Source organism: Cydia pomonella, chromosome 10, assembly GCF_033807575.1.
Source record: "Cydia pomonella isolate Wapato2018A chromosome 10, ilCydPomo1, whole genome shotgun sequence".
Taxonomy (NCBI): Eukaryota; Metazoa; Arthropoda; class Insecta; order Lepidoptera; family Tortricidae; genus Cydia; species Cydia pomonella.
Window position 1 is genome coordinate 1,022,466 of NC_084712.1, and position 18,978 is coordinate 1,041,443.

General features: G+C 37.2%; 1 protein-coding gene across 3 annotated transcripts in view; it reads left to right on the forward strand.

Annotated features, from left to right (window-relative positions):
- LOC133521816 (senecionine N-oxygenase-like) overlaps window positions 1–18,978 on the forward strand; it is a 41,408-nt gene that overhangs the window by 20,204 nt on the left and 2,226 nt on the right. For 2 of the 3 annotated variants that reach the window (XM_061856895.1, XM_061856893.1), the window contains exons 2-7: window positions 6,486–6,684; window positions 9,279–9,417; window positions 9,886–10,069; window positions 11,286–11,561; window positions 12,317–12,480; window positions 14,080–14,223. In XM_061856895.1, coding sequence (XP_061712879.1) covers window positions 6,488–6,684; window positions 9,279–9,417; window positions 9,886–10,069; window positions 11,286–11,561; window positions 12,317–12,480; window positions 14,080–14,223 — 1,104 coding nt within the window. In that variant the 5' untranslated portion in view covers window positions 6,486–6,487. Of the gene's footprint in view, window positions 1–6,485; window positions 6,685–9,278; window positions 9,418–9,885; window positions 10,070–11,285; window positions 11,562–12,316; window positions 12,481–14,079; window positions 14,224–16,297; window positions 18,038–18,978 lie in introns of those variants that run through there. The other variant, XM_061856896.1, reaches the window with a different exon arrangement.

Below are 18,978 nucleotides of genomic sequence, written 5' to 3' on the forward strand. Positions count from 1 at the left end.
GTACCTTGAACCTGTGAAAATATCAAATTTAAGTAAGTAAATGTAAAAAAACATATGGTCGTTTATGCCGCAAAAAACGTGTATTTCGACACTCTCCGGGGAATCAATATTTATAGGTTGATTCCCGTTGATTGGACCATGAAATTTGGAAAGTAATATCGTCTTACACTTCCAATACAGGGAAATAATCTGAAATCTATAAATTATTGTTTCTTAGGGCGCTAGTGCACTTCAAATATTCGAAATGGTCATTTCCCCATACAAACGTACTCGACTGTTTCCTCCGTGGTTTTTGAAGCTAGAGCAATGATTTTTTTCAACACAGATTATTATTTTTAATATCTGTGTTGGACTGTTTTGCTTTTTTTGATATCTTTGTTTCTTAGGGCGCTAATGCACTTCAAATATTCGCAAAACGGCCTAATTTACTAGGCCACAAAGAGCATGGTATTCAAAACTGACATAAATTAGCCTAAAAAGCAAAACGGTACGACACAGATAATATCATAACCATTTAGATCTCAAAATTTCGTTACATTTGGTTAAGTTTTGGTGGAGGAAACAGTCGAGTACAAAACATAGTTTTTTGAGATTTTTACTCAGGATTTTTTGCCTAACCTAGCGTTGTCCTTATCGCACTAGTTTTAGGAGCCGCTTTCGCTAGCGAGACAGACTTATTTATATTCACCTAAAATATTTAAAAAAAAAAAAAATTTGTACGGAACCCTCGGCGGGCGAGTCTCACTCGCACTTATCTGCTTTTTATTTAAGACAGTTTTTGACAACATGTTTTCATTTTCTACACCATGGAAGTATACCAAACCTATACTTCCTTAAGCACTTTTTGTATAGCAATGTTAAGCGCTCAGTGGTTTGATTGTATTTTATCCATAAATTAATCATTTTTCTGACATATGAACGCTAAAATAAATAAATATTAAAGGACATTATTACACAAATTAATCATTATACTCATTATTTTCGTATTATTGATAGTCTCTATCTTATATCTGTTTGCAATTGCACTTACATAAATAAGAACATGTTTACGGACAGAATGGCCTGGGTTTAATTTCCAAGATTAATGTTGTTTTCAAGTTTCTATCATATTAGAAATTAGTAGAATATGTTGTTGTCGCTTATGTGCGCACGCAATGTTGATCGCTTGACGACATTATCAATCTGTTATTTTTCCATACTTTATGTGGATTACTTCATTCAACATAACACATATATAGCATTGTCCTTATGGAAAATGCTTCCAATTTACCTTTACTCGTACACTTTATGACTTCCGTGTAGGTACCTAAGTTTTACATTTTATTGAAACACTATCATAGGCGATAAACGACGACCGGTTTGGCCTAGTGGGTAGTGACCCTGCCTACGAAGCTGATGGTCCCGGGTTCAAATCCTGGTAAGGGCATTTATTCGTGTGATGAGCATGGATATTTGTTCCTGAGTCATGGGTGTTTTCTATGTATTTAAGTATTTATAAATATTTATATATTATATATATCGTTGTCTAAGTACCCTCAACACAAGCCTTATTGAGCTTACTGTGGGACTTAGTCAATTTGTGTAATAATGTCCTATAATATTTAAAAAAAAAAAAACGATAATAATTGCACATATAGGTATCCCACTTTCTATGAGAATAATATCAAGGTTTTCCGTGTCCGTTTTTTTTATACTACGTCGGTGGCAAACAAGCATACGGCCCGCCTGATGGTAAGCAGTCTCCGTAGCCTATGAACGCCTGCAACTCCAGAGGAGTTACATTGCGCGTTGCTGACCCTAAACCGTTTGTGTATTACCTTCTTTAAAGACCTCTATTAAGTATATTTCGCTTTTAATCGAATGCCTTTTGGTTTGGTAACTTACCTAAATCCAACCATTTTGACAATTAATATTAGTTTTCGAATAAAAGTTTAGGTCATTATCACCCTACAATACATACTTATATTTCACTTTCGGTAATATATTAAGTATATTTCGCTTGAAATCAAATGCCTTCTGGTTTGATAACTTACCTAAAGCCAACGATCTTATTAGTATTATTTTTAGACTACAGTTTTACGTCCATACATACATACATACATTTCACTTTCGGTAACATAACAATACGTAATGTGATGAACACTGACGGTGGCAGACAGCCAAATACATCTAATTTACAAAAAGTTTTATATTCATATATACTTTAGTTTCTAGTATAATGAGACCTTTGAATTCATAATAATTATCCATAATTAGAGGTCACACATTAAAAATACTGGTCCGTAGAGCGTTTTCACATTGTCCGATATCGATATCTTTGGATAAAAACAACTGCCCTCCTTCTTCCTCGCCTTGTCCCGACATTTCATTTCCATCAGGCGAGCCGTATGCTTGTTTGCCACCGACATAGTATAAAAAAAAGCCACAGTTCTTGGGAGCCTGGGGTCCGCTTGACAACTAATCCCCAGAATTAGCGTAGGAACTAGTTTTTACGAAAGCGACTGCCGTCTGACCTTCCAACCCAGAGGGTAAACTAGGCCTTATTAGGATTAGTCCGGTATCCTCACGATGTTTTCCTTCACCAAAAAACGACTGGTAAATATCAAATGATATTTCGTATATAAATTCGGAAAAACTCATTGGAACGAACCGGGGTTTGAACCCGCGACCTCCGGATTGAAAGTCGCACGCTCTTACCGCTAGGTCACCAACGCTAGAAAATGCTCTATGGCATCAAATCCTTTTTATTACCTATACCTACTAAACAAATATAAAATGGCACTATTTCAGTTTTTGCTTCTTATCGTATCCGACATCCGATATCGGATCGTAAAATGTGAAAACGCTCTAAATATGATGATTAAGTGTAGGTGTAGTTATACTAGGTATAGTACATATTCTATGTGAATGGCCACCCAGTCTACAATGCTTGGCGTCTGCCGTAATGAAAGATACATTCGAATTAGATTTGGACATCATCCATTAATCACAAACGTGGTCTCATGCAAAACAATGTCTGTAGATAGCTATTTAATTACTTCCGAGATCATAGAGAAAACTACTCTATTGTCGGCTTTCCCACCCATTCCCTCTTCCTCTCTTTTCCTATTATGGTTGGCACCTTCAAACCTTTAAAATGCGTTGGTAACTGTGGACAAAATAGGAAAGTGACGATATAGGAATATTGACAAATCAGTACAGTACCATATGACAATAATGACAAGAAGGTGACGAAATAGGATTGAGGACGAAGCTCTTGACCTGAGCCAAAACTCAGGGCCTACCGCGAACCACGTTCGACGTGTTGCCTCTCTATCGCACTTGTAGATTCGTACGTAAGTGTGACAGGGACGCAACATGTCGAACGTGGTTCGCGGTAGGCCCTCTGGGGTCAATCGTTGGGCATTAAATAAATAAATAATAAATAAATATTATAGGACATAATATTATTACACAAATTGATCAAGTCCCACAGTAAGCTCAATAAGGCTTGTGTTGAGGGTACTTAGGCAACGATATATATAATATATAAATATTTATAAATACTTAAATACAGAACACATCCATGACTCAGGAACAAATATCCATGCTCATCACACGAATAAAATGCCCTTACCGGGATTTGAACCCGGGACCATCAGCTTCGTAGGCAGGGTCACTACCCACTAGGCCAAACCGGTCGTCGCATTAGCATATCGAACTGTTGGGCGTTTACCTTATTTTACCCTATTTCTATCACTTAGACACTTTAATAAATAAGTACAAAGTGATAAGTTTCGCGTATAACTTACGCCAAGTTTCATTAGTGAGATAACTACTATAGCATACTAATAAGTATACTATCACCATGTCGGCAACCGCGTCACCGAGTCAAAGTTCTCGCGTCAAAACAAGATAACTCTTGCTCAACCCTGCCGCCCTAGTAACTGTAATCTCTAATGTTGCCTAATTTCTTAAGTAATTGAGTTGAATGAAGCGGATATCTACAGAATCATCGAGATGTTGATCTTTATATAGTTTTCTTAAATAAAGATCAACAATAAAGTTGGCCAGCTGCATTGAACGTGTACACGTAGGAGGGCTTAGGTCTCTCTTTCCAAGTATTTAAGAGTAAGTTCGGCCTGGCCAGCCACATTAGGGCTCACGCTAGACAACGTCCATAATGTGTTTATTTGGGGTCGCCGTCATCGAAAACGATGAGGAGGACTATATATATATATATATATATATATAGATGTTTTTATAAGGAATTTCTCAGAAAATAGTGTACCCAATTCGCGTCAGTATTTAAGAAAAGCTAATCGCTGTCAATTTGTGACGACAATTAAGCATGAAATCTGTATGGGAATCAACTTGAATGCTCTTTTTACATTTTGTAATTATATTATATTATATTATTTAATACACTAGCAGCTGAAATCTGATGCCTGTATATCCCTGCACTTGTTTTTTTGTACGACTAATGTTCATTTTGATAATTTTAAATGTTTGTCAAGTCTGTTTTTAAAACTATTCTCTGAAGGAGCATTTATCACTGCTTCTGGTAGTTTATTCCACTCGCGCACGACGCGGTTCGATAGAAAGTGCTTTCTAGGATTGCTTGTGATGGGAACGCGAGTAATCTTTAAGCTGTGGCCTCTTAGACGATGATTCTTGCTCATAACAAACAGGTCCTTTAGTTCAGATAAGTCGTAATAATCATGTATGATCTTGAAGGTTTCAATGAGGTCACCACGCTGTCTTCTTCGCTCCAGGGTTGTCAAACCAAGACTGGCAAGCCTTTGGTCGTATGGTTTGTTGCGTAGTCCATATACCACCTTGGTTGCCCTGCGTTGCACCTTTTCAAGTAAAGTACTCGTAGTAAATGAATGTAACAAATAATTACTATTACCGCAGGCAGGCTCGTAGGCAGTATCCGTTCAATAGGAATAGGAATACATTTTTTTTAATTTATCGCACATTCGGTGCCAGCGCGAGCTACGCACTAAGACCTTATCTAGTATCCACTATATTATCTATCACACGTAAAAACCGTATGTAGCAAAAAGCGCCTACGTATAGAGAACCAGAATGTGGTTAACCCGAGTTCGTATCTTTATCGAATTTCTCACCCGCATTCTTAGAATTTCTTTTTTATTCGTTCAACTTCAATAATTTACGGTGTGAAAGGTTATACTGAGCAACTTTAATTATGGGAGCCACGAATTACGAATCGCAAAAAAATTGTCTCTTTCATAGAATATGTCAACGTCAAACCAACATGTATAAAATAGCTAATTTTTTTTCATAATTTCGTGGTTAGTCCCATAGTAAAAATTGCTCAGTATGACCTATATATTCTCATCGTTAATTATTGCAGGTAACTAAATTTACATCGAATACATATTTTTTTAATCTACTTGACGTAGGTGAAGAAAATATCAAATCATTAATTAACCTCAACGGTCAAGGACTAAATCCGCTCGGCGACCCGATTCCTCATATTTTTGGACAGTCGACGTCAAAGATATGTTTACACTTTTGCACCTTACTCCTTTGTAATAAGGCGAAAAATGGAAACATATCTTGGATGTCGACCTACAGTAGTTTTTTTACTTTCATGATAATTTTTTTCGCGATATTTCGCGATATGGTTTATCATTTGTGTGAAGGATATATTGAGATTTTGAGTTGAGACTGAGACTAAGGAGCGGAATGATTTGGTAGTCCTCATATTAACCGTAAATATTATGACTTCACCCGATAGCAGTTTCGCGGCAATGAAATATAATCTCGTTGGGAACAATAATCATCGTACGATGAACGGTTGCTATCATGACTAAATAAGAGTCATAACTGACTAAACTAGACAATTACCTGGCTAGGTGTACCTTAAAAGTTACGCTCAGAACTTACTTCTACTTTCAATTTACGTTCTATCATCTATCCCCAGAAACTACAACGTACAGGAGCTTAATTTCTCCCCAAAGCAGAATTTAATGTAATTATGTGCCGTACCTGAAAAAAAAAATGAAAAAAAAAAATGAAAAATATTTATTTCGTAACTTATAAGTAACTTTTTACATCTGTGCCGATGCCTCTTTTTAAGTAATGAATATACTTGTATTAAGAAGCACCGCTCTCCCGTAGTGGTAGCTTACAATTTTGGTGTGTACATTACATATACAGGCCATAAAAATAATAATCTATTAAGTTATATAAAATTTAGATTAAATTAGTTAGGTACTCACTAAGTTGTTACAATTTTGCTGGTTCTAAAAGGCATAGCTTACAGAGAGTTATTGCTTCTTATAATTAACCTATAAGTAGATACTCGTATAAATATGCATGAACGCGTGTGAGTACCTATCAAAATGGATAGCATTTGTTTCTCTAACGTCCTTAATTTTCTGGGACAGAAAGCAAAAATAGATCCTAGGTAAATATATAAGACCAAAACCCGTCCACAATGTAACTTATCTAACCAACAACTATTTCATTTCCAGAAATGTCTCGAGTCTGCGTAGTTGGTGCTGGAGCGGCGGGTCTCTGTGCGGCACGACACCTCCTCACAGAGAGCTGCGTGTCCCAGGTGGACGTGTTGGAGCAGGCCTCACAGGTCGGTGGGACCTGGGTGTACACCGAGCATACGGGATATGACGACTTCGGACTGCCCATACACACCAGCATGTACAAAAGTCTCAGGTAAGTTTGCTCTTCAAACATGCTATCAAAAAGCCCCTCGATCTAAGGATTTTATCATCAAACTCAGTCTGGTTGATAATCTTCTGATCAAACGCCACCGTCTGCTGATTTATGCGGTGTTTACCGGATCTAGATACATTTTAATCTATCCAATATCATCCTTCTGTAAGTTTTATGCTTTCTTTATCAGTCCATCATAGACGATCTATAATCAATGCCTTCTGAACATGTGGATATAATAGATTATCTTGCATACTCGTAGTTGACAAGATCATTAAAACTACTTTTTATTATTTGTGGTGTCCTTACCTACAAATAGTCACCATTTATAAAAAAGAAATTATATACTAGCTAAAGAAATACCTCAAAATAAATCAGTTTAGTTGTGCAATTATGTTGCAAATTATCATAGTCAGTCTCATAAAGTCGAATACCTAACCATATACTATCTGAAAAATGACTGCCATGTTGTTGCACACGCGATAGTAAAATGCGTGTAAAGTGATAGCAGAAGTTAACTCATTAGTAATTATTATCACATGACCAGGAAAGTGATCAAGTTTATGATACTTACTCAATATTTCAACTCTATAACTAAATAGATTACAAATATACTTACTTCTTATTACATAGTGATTAGTTTACTGGCCATTGGTAGACTCCAAGTCTTGGCAATAAAGGTTACAGTCAGTGAACAAAGAGGATACTACATGCGCGACCTTTTATCAACGTTTTTCCTAATCTACCTAAAGTTCACTCACACGGCGCCTGGCCATCTTCAAATCGAAGTGAATAACTATCGATTTTATTCAACAGACATACGGTTTAAATTATGATATTTACTCTATAGGGCACATTGTTCTGGATTTATTTTTATTAAGTTGGTGGTTATGCAATTAAGTGCACTGATAAAAATGCAAATGATAAATGCGTCATTTGCATCAATCTCTTACATTAATAGTGTTATTTTAAATAAAAATAAAAATATAGAAAATAAAGTGCCATGGGGAATCTAAAAATTCTGCCTTAAGATTAAATTTAACCATCATAACTTGTAAAACTAACATCATGATAAATAATAATATTAATAAAATATCTGTTGTTTAATATTAGTTTAATTTTTAAGCTGTTTTATTTTATTGCTAGTTCAGTTTTAATTTTAATGTATTTAGTATAATTCTGATAAATTATCTTGTACAGATCTTGTTCGGTGTCAAAAACGTGTTGAACATTTTTGCACCATATTCCATTCCATAATTTTGGAATAGGTAGGATGAACAATATGTACTTAAGGCATGTATATGTCGGCGGCAGATCGTAATTTTTCTGTGTGATGTTTTGACGGTAGCGACATTCAACCATATCATATAGGCAGGATAGGTTCGTTAGGTTGCTTCAGATCCCCGAAGGGCAAACTTTCCGGGCGTAGCGGGGCTCCGTCGGCTCAGGGAACGAGACAAAGATTTTCACGTTTCAGGATATGCCTAGGAATTTCAGGACCTGCCTGATCATTCAGGCGCTGTCATATACATAATATATGTATACTTCAGCTACTTAAAGGAAATAACTTTCCTTGAACTGCATAAATCAAACTGTAACTCATAACTTGCCTACTTCGATAACGATATCTAAATGGCATTGAAAATCTTAACCTGTGAAGGTCAGAGACAGACTTTGCTATTATATGTACATTAGGTACACAGAAAGTTAACGATCAAATATCAAATATCAAACATTTATTCAGCAAATAGGCCACAGGGGCACTTTTACATGTCCATTTTTACAAACAATAAATTAAAAAAAAAAAAAACAATTACAAATATCGAATCTATGAAATAATAAATACTTTATTAGAGATGTCAAATTACACAAAAGAAACTATGATAAAAAAATAAAACCATAAAATACTAAATTCTTTAGAGATGTATAAGTCTCTAAGTGTCAGAGATAAAATATAAAAATATATATGATATATATAATAGATGATAAGAATGAGACTTGAAGAGTCTCTTCAGTATCCATGAAAATTTGGTTATATTTTTTTCAATACGGTGTTAGCATCTAATCTAAACTAAATGCTCGATGCATTCCATGACACTGACTAAGCAAGCACCGTCGCGTATATGACCATAGCACCGCAAATGTACTTGTTCGTGAACTCTTTAACTGCTGCATCTCGTTCTGTCAATTTGGATACTGTAAAAGAGATACGGTCTAGCTGAGGTGGGGAATGTAAACGCTCAGGGTAGATTCTAATATTATTATATATTTTTCTTCATAAACGAAATACAATAATGTCGACTAACATAGATGCTTGTAGCTTTCAGAATGAAATCGCCTGCAGATCTTTATTCCTTCAGCAGGGCGATAGTTCTGAATTTAAATAATCGTTGCCAGTTATCTATCAAGAGACTGTGAAGGTTTCCAACCTTCACAATACACCTTAAGCCTTAAGGATTGGAATACCGACCAACGTATCATTTTATACTTAATGAACGCAATGCTTGGTAGTAAAGACAAATATCTGACATATTAGTAAAAGAAATGTAAAATAAGCAACAAAAATTATCATGCTGGTTTTTCTTTCTTTCCAGAACCAATCTGCCCAAAGAGATCATGGGTTTCCCAGACTTCCCCATCCCGGAAAGTGATAAGTCGTACCTGCCCGCCAAGGACATGCTGGCCTTCCTGCAGCTGTATTCGGATAAACATGGAGTCACGGAACATATCAAGGTAAGCATCATCATAAGTCATAAGCAAAGGTTGGCACAACTTGACGTCCCTTTGCGTGCACAGATAAGATAATGACTTGAATTTTGACAACCCTAAATAGCCGAAAGGGTTAGTGCCATAAATTAGAATGGGACAGCATAATTCGTCCCTGAATCGCTGTCAAACTTCGGTTTCGTAGGAAGTGTCATTTCTATACGGTAGAACTATTATTTATTCTGTGCCACAGTAAGTTCAAGAAGGCATGTATATACATATATAAATACTTAAATACATAGAAAACACCTATGAATCAGGAACAAATATCCGTGCTCATCACACAAATAAATGCTCTTAACGGGATTTGAACCCAGAACCATATTAGGCTTCATAGGTCACTACCCTCTAGGCCAGACCGGTCGTCAAAAAAGCAGTCAGCGACAAAAGCTTGTATTAAAAAACTAATTTTAATATGAGATGCCTTATTTCCAGTTCAAACACCACGTCCAGCTGATCAAACCTCGGGCTACCTCCTCGGGCGAGGTCTGGGACGTGAGCTACAAGAACCTGGAGACCGGCGTGTCGGAGACCAAAGAATACGACTACGTGTTCGTCTGCAACGGCCATTACAACACGCCCTTCATACCCAGTATACCGGGGCTAAAAGAGTTTGAAGGTAAACATTGTCATCGTCAGATGAGACAGCAAATAATATCTGGTTAAGAGGCTGTTAATACCTAAAGCGCGTACACTGTCTATTTATATCGGAGTAAATGAGATAGCACTGTCGCATGTTACTGGGCCAGGGCAAGAGAATAATAAGAAAAATATTTAAATAAAAAAAAGTGGATTATTAGTGTAATATTTTACTCAACCACGGTTTAGATATAAATGTTTTGAAATTGTGATTTTAATTGCAGACCCATAAGTCAAAACAATAAAGACATAGAACCGTTTAATTGTGATTTTAAGACCAATCTTTGCAATTATTTTAGATCGAGCCGATTTCGTTCAATCATGTATCGAGTACAACCACGGTCTTTGAAATATAATTAATATGAACATATATTTTTCTTACTTGACTAAAACAAATAGTCTTTCTTAAAAAACTGTTTAAGTAACATCAATTTCAAGGACATTGGGTGTTGACAGCCTCTTAAGATCGCAGATAATCGCTTGATGAAGGCAGCGCACGACAGGTCGATAGACATCCTTGGTGGATAAACTGCAGAATTGTGTCATACAGTGGACAACTTGCGACTAACATGATATACATTTCTAATAGGCCAGATGACAATTTTTTATTAATGATATCAATTAAATTGCAATTTTCTTGGTGAAATATTGCGTTTATGTATATAGTTATAGTTGCTACACAATTTTTTTTTTGATAAAATGTAAGAAATCAAATGGTACCCTTACTTTATCCCATTTTGGAAGTTAAAAAAACTTTAATTTTTGAAACTTTTAGGCCCTGTATTTTTTAATCATTTCCATATACTATTTTAATATCCACATTATTGTGATAAATTGCTCATTTGCTATCTCTTATACTACTATGTTGTTATTTATAAAATTCAACACGTGTCATCATGCCTATTCATATTTCTATCGACACTGACCACTCGCTCTGGCCACTCAAATTTTATAATCGATATCTAGTAAAAGAATCACGTCTTTGTACTTGTACTACCTTACTATGGCTTACCACTCTTGTCATGTAAACTGAATAATATTTAGACTTCAGATTCAGATCATACTAAGCTGTTCACAGGATAACAGATATAAAATCCTTAACATTATTTTTAACCTGACTAGAAACCAAAAACCGCTATATATTCCTTGTGTTACCATAACTTATCTACCAAATCTAACCTACTCTGTCTTCGCAGGAGACGTAATGCACAGCCATGACTACCGCGTGCCCGACATCTTCACCGACAAACGCGTCCTCGTAGTCGGCGCCGGGCCATCCGGCATGGACATCGCGTTAGAAGTCACCACCGTAGCTTCCCACGTCATCCTGAGTCATCACCTGAAGGAACAGCCGAGGACTGTGTTCCCGGAGAATCTGGTGCAGAAGCCTGACATTGAGAGGCTCGAAGGGAGGAAGGTGGTGTTTGTGGATGGAAGCGTTGAGGAGGTGGACGTCGTCTTCCTTTGCACAGGTGAGAATTTTATGATTAGTCCGTCTTGGTTTTTGCAGTAAGTTAATTGTACCATGTACGCAGTTTCACTATCTGAAGGTTGTTTAAAGAAGATCACTGTTTAGCGATAAGTCCGTCTGTTGTTGCCTACCAGTACCACGTCAGACTCTAATTTGTAAAAGATATTAATAAAAAATTGCCCAAGAGCATGTCGGGTCCGGGTCATGCTCAGTGAAGCGTTCCGTAGTCAGCAGCAGAGAAAAGGAACCCCCCTGCATAGAAGTTTTGTATGCAGGGAGGGGTACTTTTTCTCTACAGCTGACCGTACATTACAAGCATAAGGGAATAACTTCGCAGCACTTTGTACATATTTTTACTAAGAGAAGATGACTTTGGACTCATGGTTCAAAAGTTAGGGGGACGCATTTTTTTTTTCGTAGTGATTATTTTCGGTAATATTCACTTGTTCGTTTTGAAAAACCTATTCAACGATAGCCCACATTGGGTTAAAGTGGAAAAAATAAAAAAGGTTTTGTATGGTACAAATAGTCTTAAAAAAAATTTCTTAGTTTTTATTTTACCGTTCGGTCGCTATGCATGACTTAAGTACCCATGCCAAATTGTACAATAAAGTTTAAATAAATAAATAAACACTGTTGTCAGTGCATGCCTAAAAAATCCAGTTTACGTCTATACACTTACATTGAACACTTCGCGTTACTTAATATGTAGTTGGTCGTTTCAGCTATTAAATTAACCTAAACTACGTATTGCAGGATACCTCTACAACTTCCCGTTCCTGCACCCGTCGTGCGGCGTGGCCGTTGACGACAACTGCGTGGAGCCCCTCTACAAGCATCTCGTGAACATCCGCCATCCGTCCATGTGCTTCGTGGGTGTACCTTATTATGTGTGCGCCTTCTCAATGTTCGACTTACAGGTGAGATGATTTCTCTAGTTCTGTACCCTGCAATCATACCCCTTTCCTATTTACTCGTTCTTTGTATTGTGTCTTAGACAATTGGTTACTTGACTGTTTTTTGTAAATAATGTCAAACGATCTTGATTTTCCTGAGGATCAAATGTCTATATGGGACTCATGGCATTTAAGCAACACAAAGGTTAGAAATGAGAGTTAAAGTCTGACACTCGCACTCGACGATTGAAACGCCTCTAACAAAATGATAAGGTGATGTGACGTCACATCATATAAGTCTGTCCTAAATGTATGGAAGATCAAGGAAATTGCCATTTTGACCCTGAAATATTGCATTTATGTGTATAAGTGTTTTACAATTTATTTTTCAATAAAATGTAAGGAATCGAATGGTAATTTTCTTTTCTATTTTTGAAAGACAAAAAAAAAATTTTTTTTGAGATTTCGGAGCCTTGTATTTTTTTATAATCTCAATATATTTTTTTTAATTCCTATTTTTTATAATGGATGGCTCATTTTCTATCCATTTCACAAAATTTTGTTATAATATTCAACATGTGTCAAGTACCCAATTGCGTGGGACCCCTCTACAAACGACTAGTCAACATTCGCCATACATCCCTGCATGTACTTCGTCGGCGTTCCTTATGACGTATGCGCCTTCTCGATGATCGACTTATAGGTGAGATGGTTTTCCTGATAAATGTTACTGCGGAAAAGACCGACTACATGCTCTTCCATCACTGTTAACTCTTGTGTTTGTACACATACTCCACTAACGGAAAGTCGGTAGAGCATAAGGAGGGAAGGATGACTCACGCTAGACCTGGCCGGGGCCGGGCTGGAGCTTCCGGTGCTTCGTTTTCTATGGGAACCACCACGTGATCACCGATCTGCGGCCATAGAAAATGATGTATCGGACGCCTCCGCCCCGGCCTGGCCCGGTGTAGCGTGAGTTATCCTTAAAGCTTTTCCGTTCGGACTGTGTCTGAGCGATTTAAGTATACAACCGTACAAATACGAGATTTCTTGTCTTATGTCATCCTTTCCAGCAATAGATTTAATATCTTTCTGAGATTGACCTTATAGCTCAATCCAAACATATAGGTCATATTGATCCCTCTAACTCTTCAACCTCCAGGCTGATGCACATGTTCGAACTTAAAGATATAAGTGCCTGCTTAAATTTCATGAACAATGGTTGAAAATTACACAAGATATATAAACATCATCTGACGACGATGGAATTTACAAACATGAAAAGTGCACCCCTAGTTGATCCTAAGACTACTTCACTATATAGGTTGATAATAAAGTTTATGCAGCTCCAGAGGACAATCATTAAAATCGATAAATAATAGATACTTAGAAATAAGAATAAGATGCATAGATCTAGATGCTTAGAGTTAGAATTCGAGTCTCACCCGAGACAGTGAGTTTTTCCACATTTTCTTTATTTCTAAGCATTTGTGGGTTTGCAGATTTTAATTTTTAATCCTAGATTACCAATTCCTTTATTAACAGCGTTCTCAACACTATCTCGTCTAGAATGTCAGTGACAATGTAAATCTAATCTCAAAAATATTATTCATTCGTGTGCAGGTCCGGTACTACGTGAGGTCAATGAACGGCACCTTCAAATTGCCCTCACAAGAGGCGATGACACGGGATTGGGAAGAAGAGAAGCTAGACCGAGCGGCGCGAGGGTACACCAAACGGCAGACGCATATGATGGGGCCTGACCAGGTAAGAACAACTTTTATCCTCGATCTTTTTTGTATCCATATAGCTGTGGGACGTGACAACTGGAGGCATTGTTTTCAATGTTCTCTAACCCGCTCGCCCAAAATATACAAAGCAAAGATGGGATTGTTTAGACTCTAACTATATACATCGTTATGTAAATACAGCCCGCGTAGCCAACGTGCCTATCGTTCACGCTCCGTGGCGAACGAAACGCAACCGTCACAGTCGCACTAATATAGAAGAGTGATAGAGAGAGATGACTTCGCTACGCTACGGAGCGTAACGATTGTAACGTTAGCTACGCGGCCAGGTTAATTTTAATTATTTATGGACAAAACTCCTAAAATACAATTTATAAGATTAAAAATGTGTAATTACATAATTACATTAAGTAACTATGTAATCAAACGCGTTCCTTATCGCTTCCGGTTCAAAAGTACCCATAATTCTCACGGCATTACCGCACTGGATGGCTATGGACAGCCTCTGCACCAGAAACCATCCAGCGGGGGTCCTCGCCCTTTTGCCTAAGTCGACGGCTTATGTCGCGCACAATTTTTTTCATGTTAGCACCCCAGCAGCCTGCCGTTTCAACTGCAAAAGGGACGAAAATATACCCCGAGTCCAAAAAATAATTACAACAAAAAATTTACTTAGGTACACAAATCGCTCCCCGCCGTCCCCGGTGCAAAGGTTCCCATTATGCTCGCAGCCTTTATATTCTTTTATTCTTTATTCATTCATAACAATAAAATATTGTGTTGAACATAGCTTAAAATTAAAAATAAAACATTATATTATATTGAAGAAATTAAATCTTAATTAGTTATCCCAAGATGATGATATTAATTAAAAGTATTGAAGAATATATGTATAATATTTACTGAAATTTGTATCATGTCAATAAGTTTTAAATATCAATCAAGCAAATAAAATGTCAATCAAAATAAAAATAAAAAATGATAGAAATTTAAAATTTAATAACTAAGATATTTCCACGCTGGATAACCATAGACAGCCTTTGCACCAGTAACGACTCGGAGCGGGGGCCCTCCCCCTTCCGCCTGAGACGACAGCATAACTCGCTGGTAAAACGCTTGCGTCAGCTCTCAAACCTACCGTTTCTACCGCGAAACGGACGAATATGTACCTCTGGCAAATAGGAGCATATTTTATGGATAGATTTTTCTAGAAACTGGATGCTGACCATCAAGCGTTCTTGAGCTACATTCAAACTCCATCTTATTGTTACACAATCAAAATAAAAGCTTTGTTACATTGGCACAAAGGCAATAAATTACAATAAATATAGTATTTATCCTCACGGAAGACATAAGAAGGTCCACATATAAGATAAGTCAGGGTAAACGGCAGATAGACGGATGAACTTGCAATGCCGACGTGTTGCCATAACGGCGTTGCATTTGATATCAGGGTTATCTCATGCTACCAAGGCAAAATATCCCTTCTGGAAAGAACTAGAATTATCGCCTTGGTTCACCATAAGTCACACTCAGTTAATTTATCTCTTCTTTTGGTGGAATTATTGAAACTCTCTTTTCGAATATGACTTGAGAGTACCTAATGCATTTCGAGTAGGTACATTTGTATGCATTTGGCATTACCATCAGCCTATCGACCTACTGCTGGACACTAGCCTCTCACACGAAAGTCTTCCGTAATAGTTGCCCACTATGGTAGCCAATGTGATACGCTTTTGAATTTTCCGCATCAACAATATAATTACATAGAATAACTTGAATCCGTCAGGCTAACATTAATTTCGCTCAACATTGTTCACTTATAAGTACTTACAATGGAACGTCAACTATCCGTCGTCGCTTAAGGTTATATTCGGATGGCGATTGTATATGAGTAAGTATAGCAGTGCTGATACGGGTGATGTCACGGTCAACTTCCTTGGTCAATTGCATTGTTTTATTTCCGCGATTAGAACTTTCAACCCGCCACTAATTTTATTAAGAACATTGAAGACATCGGCCGAATTGACGCTGCGGCTTCAGACATGACAGTGTCTGATAATGGCTGTCCATGTCCACCTATAACCATACAGGCGGAGTACTACGTCTCCCTGTCGACTGAGAGTGGGGCTGCGCCCCTTCCGGCGGTGTTCACGATGATCCACAACGACAGCAGCCAGAAGTTCCTGGACGATCTGGTGCACTATCGCCAGGACGTCTACTGCGTTATTGATGATGACCATTTTGTTTGTTACACTAAAGCTTAGGCTCAAACATTTCGCAGGGGTCGGCAATTGGGTACTTGACACATGTTGAATATTATAACAAAATTTAGTTAAATGGATAGAAATTGAGCCATCCATTATAAAAAAGTGGAATTTAAAAAATTACATTGAGATTATAAAAAAATAAAAGGCGCCGAAGTCTCAAAAAAAAAAATTTTTTTTGTCTCAAAAATAGAAAAGAAAATGATACCATTCGATTCCTTACATTTTATTGAAAAATAAATTGTATGACAACTATACACAAACGCAATATTTCAGGGTCAAAATGGCAATTTCCTTGATCTTCAATACATTTAGGACAGACTTATATGATGTGACGTCACATCACCTTATCATTTTGTTAGAGGCGTTTCAATCGTCGAGTGCGAGCGTCAGACTTTAACTCTAATGTCTGACCTTTGCGTTGCTTAAATGCCATGAGTCCTATATAGACATTTGATCCTCAGGAAAATCAAGATCGTTTGACATTATTTACAAAAAACAGTCAAGTAGCCAATTTACGGCTCGCAAGCTTTTTACCTATAATGCGACCCGCCTGAACAATTCATACTTAGAGGATTTCGAGCATTCATATACTTTTCTTGCTCTTTGACAATTTTCGTATGGTTGGCTTCTCTCCGAATGCTTGCTGGCCCCTGGCTTTTGGTATTTTTGTAGTTAAAACGGCAACACAGACCTAAGCTAGAGTAGATTCACCCTCTTTTATTTCCTATCTAATTCCTGGCTCCTGTTTCTTCAGTTGGACAAACTCCAGTTTGAGACTGACTAACAATTCACTGTAGATTAGATATCTAAGTTCCTACTCAGGTAGGGGTAAGGGTAGCTTTAGGTAAACTTAGGAAAGGTTCCGTTCCTCCTATACAAAAAATCAATTGAACGTTCTCTGACAAATAAAGAATTAAAGAAGAATTTCGGAGACCCATAAAGGTGATTTGGGTAATCTCTGAGAACCATAAAGGTGATTTGGGTAATCTCTGAGAACCATAAAGGTGATTTGGGTAATCTCTGAGAACCATAAAGGTGATTTGGGTAATCTCTGAGAACCATAAAGGTGATTTGGGTAATCTCTGAGAACCATAAAGGTGATTTGGGTGATTTGGGAAATCATAAGTAGAAGACTCCAACGTACTTGTATCATGTACCTATATCGTTCTAGCAAGAAAATACTCTAATACGAGTTCTAATAATTAAAATTTTATGAAGTGATGAGTTTTGCTATACACTATCCCTGACCTATAAAAGTAAATGTAAGTAGAGGTCTGATAGATACCTAAGTAGTTTTAATCAAGTACTTATGTACTTTAATGTTTACTCGGAAATAAAATAAAAAGTTGTTTTATATAATTTATTTATGCAATAGATAGGTACTTTTACTCGTGCCTTATACATTTAATATCATGTTAGTATCTCTGTAAAGTGCTTATATCTTATAAGTAGACATATGTTGTCAATAATAAATATACAGTCGATATCCTTGTTTTTCAATGAACTGATAACTTTATTGATACTTTGACCTAATTAACTAATAACCGATCTAAGAGCAAAGCATACCTACCTAACATATACACAACGACATACTTACTTAAAACTTCACAAACTAATATGGTATAATTTCATTACCCACTTAAAGGAATTACAGAGTTACCTAGTCTTTTGAAAACATTTACAGTATTACAGGTACTTGATAAGGAATAGGTCTATTTTCTTTAAATCTTTGGCTCCACATCGATAAAACCCACTGCCCTATCTCAACATCTACTTACTTTTTTTGCTAAAGATATCCGCAAATTACATGTACGTCTCATTAATTAAAGTTGCAGGTAATAAGAGTGAGGACACTTAGGGGGTAGGTACATGGACGGTAGGAAGAGGGAACGTACACGAGAGTCTTCCTTTGTTGACCCCTTTCTCCATCATAACGTGTGAGGTAATTTATGGATACAGCCTAAGTTCGATTAGAGTCAAGCATCCCATGGGGCAACTGCACCTACTCTAAAATTCAAGTATGTTGGAAGGGTTTGAGGCCCCTTCTACTTTCAAAGTAGTTTCCTTTCCTGGCATGGACAATTGGGATACGTATACGGTCCCGGTGGAAAGGCCTCAAACCCCTACGGTTTACGCCATACAGCGGTGGCAGCATGGTTGCATTTTTATCACCTGTCACTTTCGCACTTACATACTTGTTAGAACGTGACAGGCATGGTCACAGGTACTAAAAATGCGACCGTGCTTAGCCCGCAGGCTAAATCGAACGTGCACGGGCATCAAACCGATATTAGAATTATATTGGAATAATATCTCGCTCGCACTAATACTTGTGCTGAGCTAAATGACCGCGCAAATGACAGCTAACTGATATGATTACAATATCATTATAATATCGGTTTGATGTCCGTGCACGTTCGAATTGGTCTGATAATTCTAGAAGTCGATGGTTAGTCAGTGATTCTAGTTTAGGCGCAGTTAACCCATTCATGGGAACATTTGCT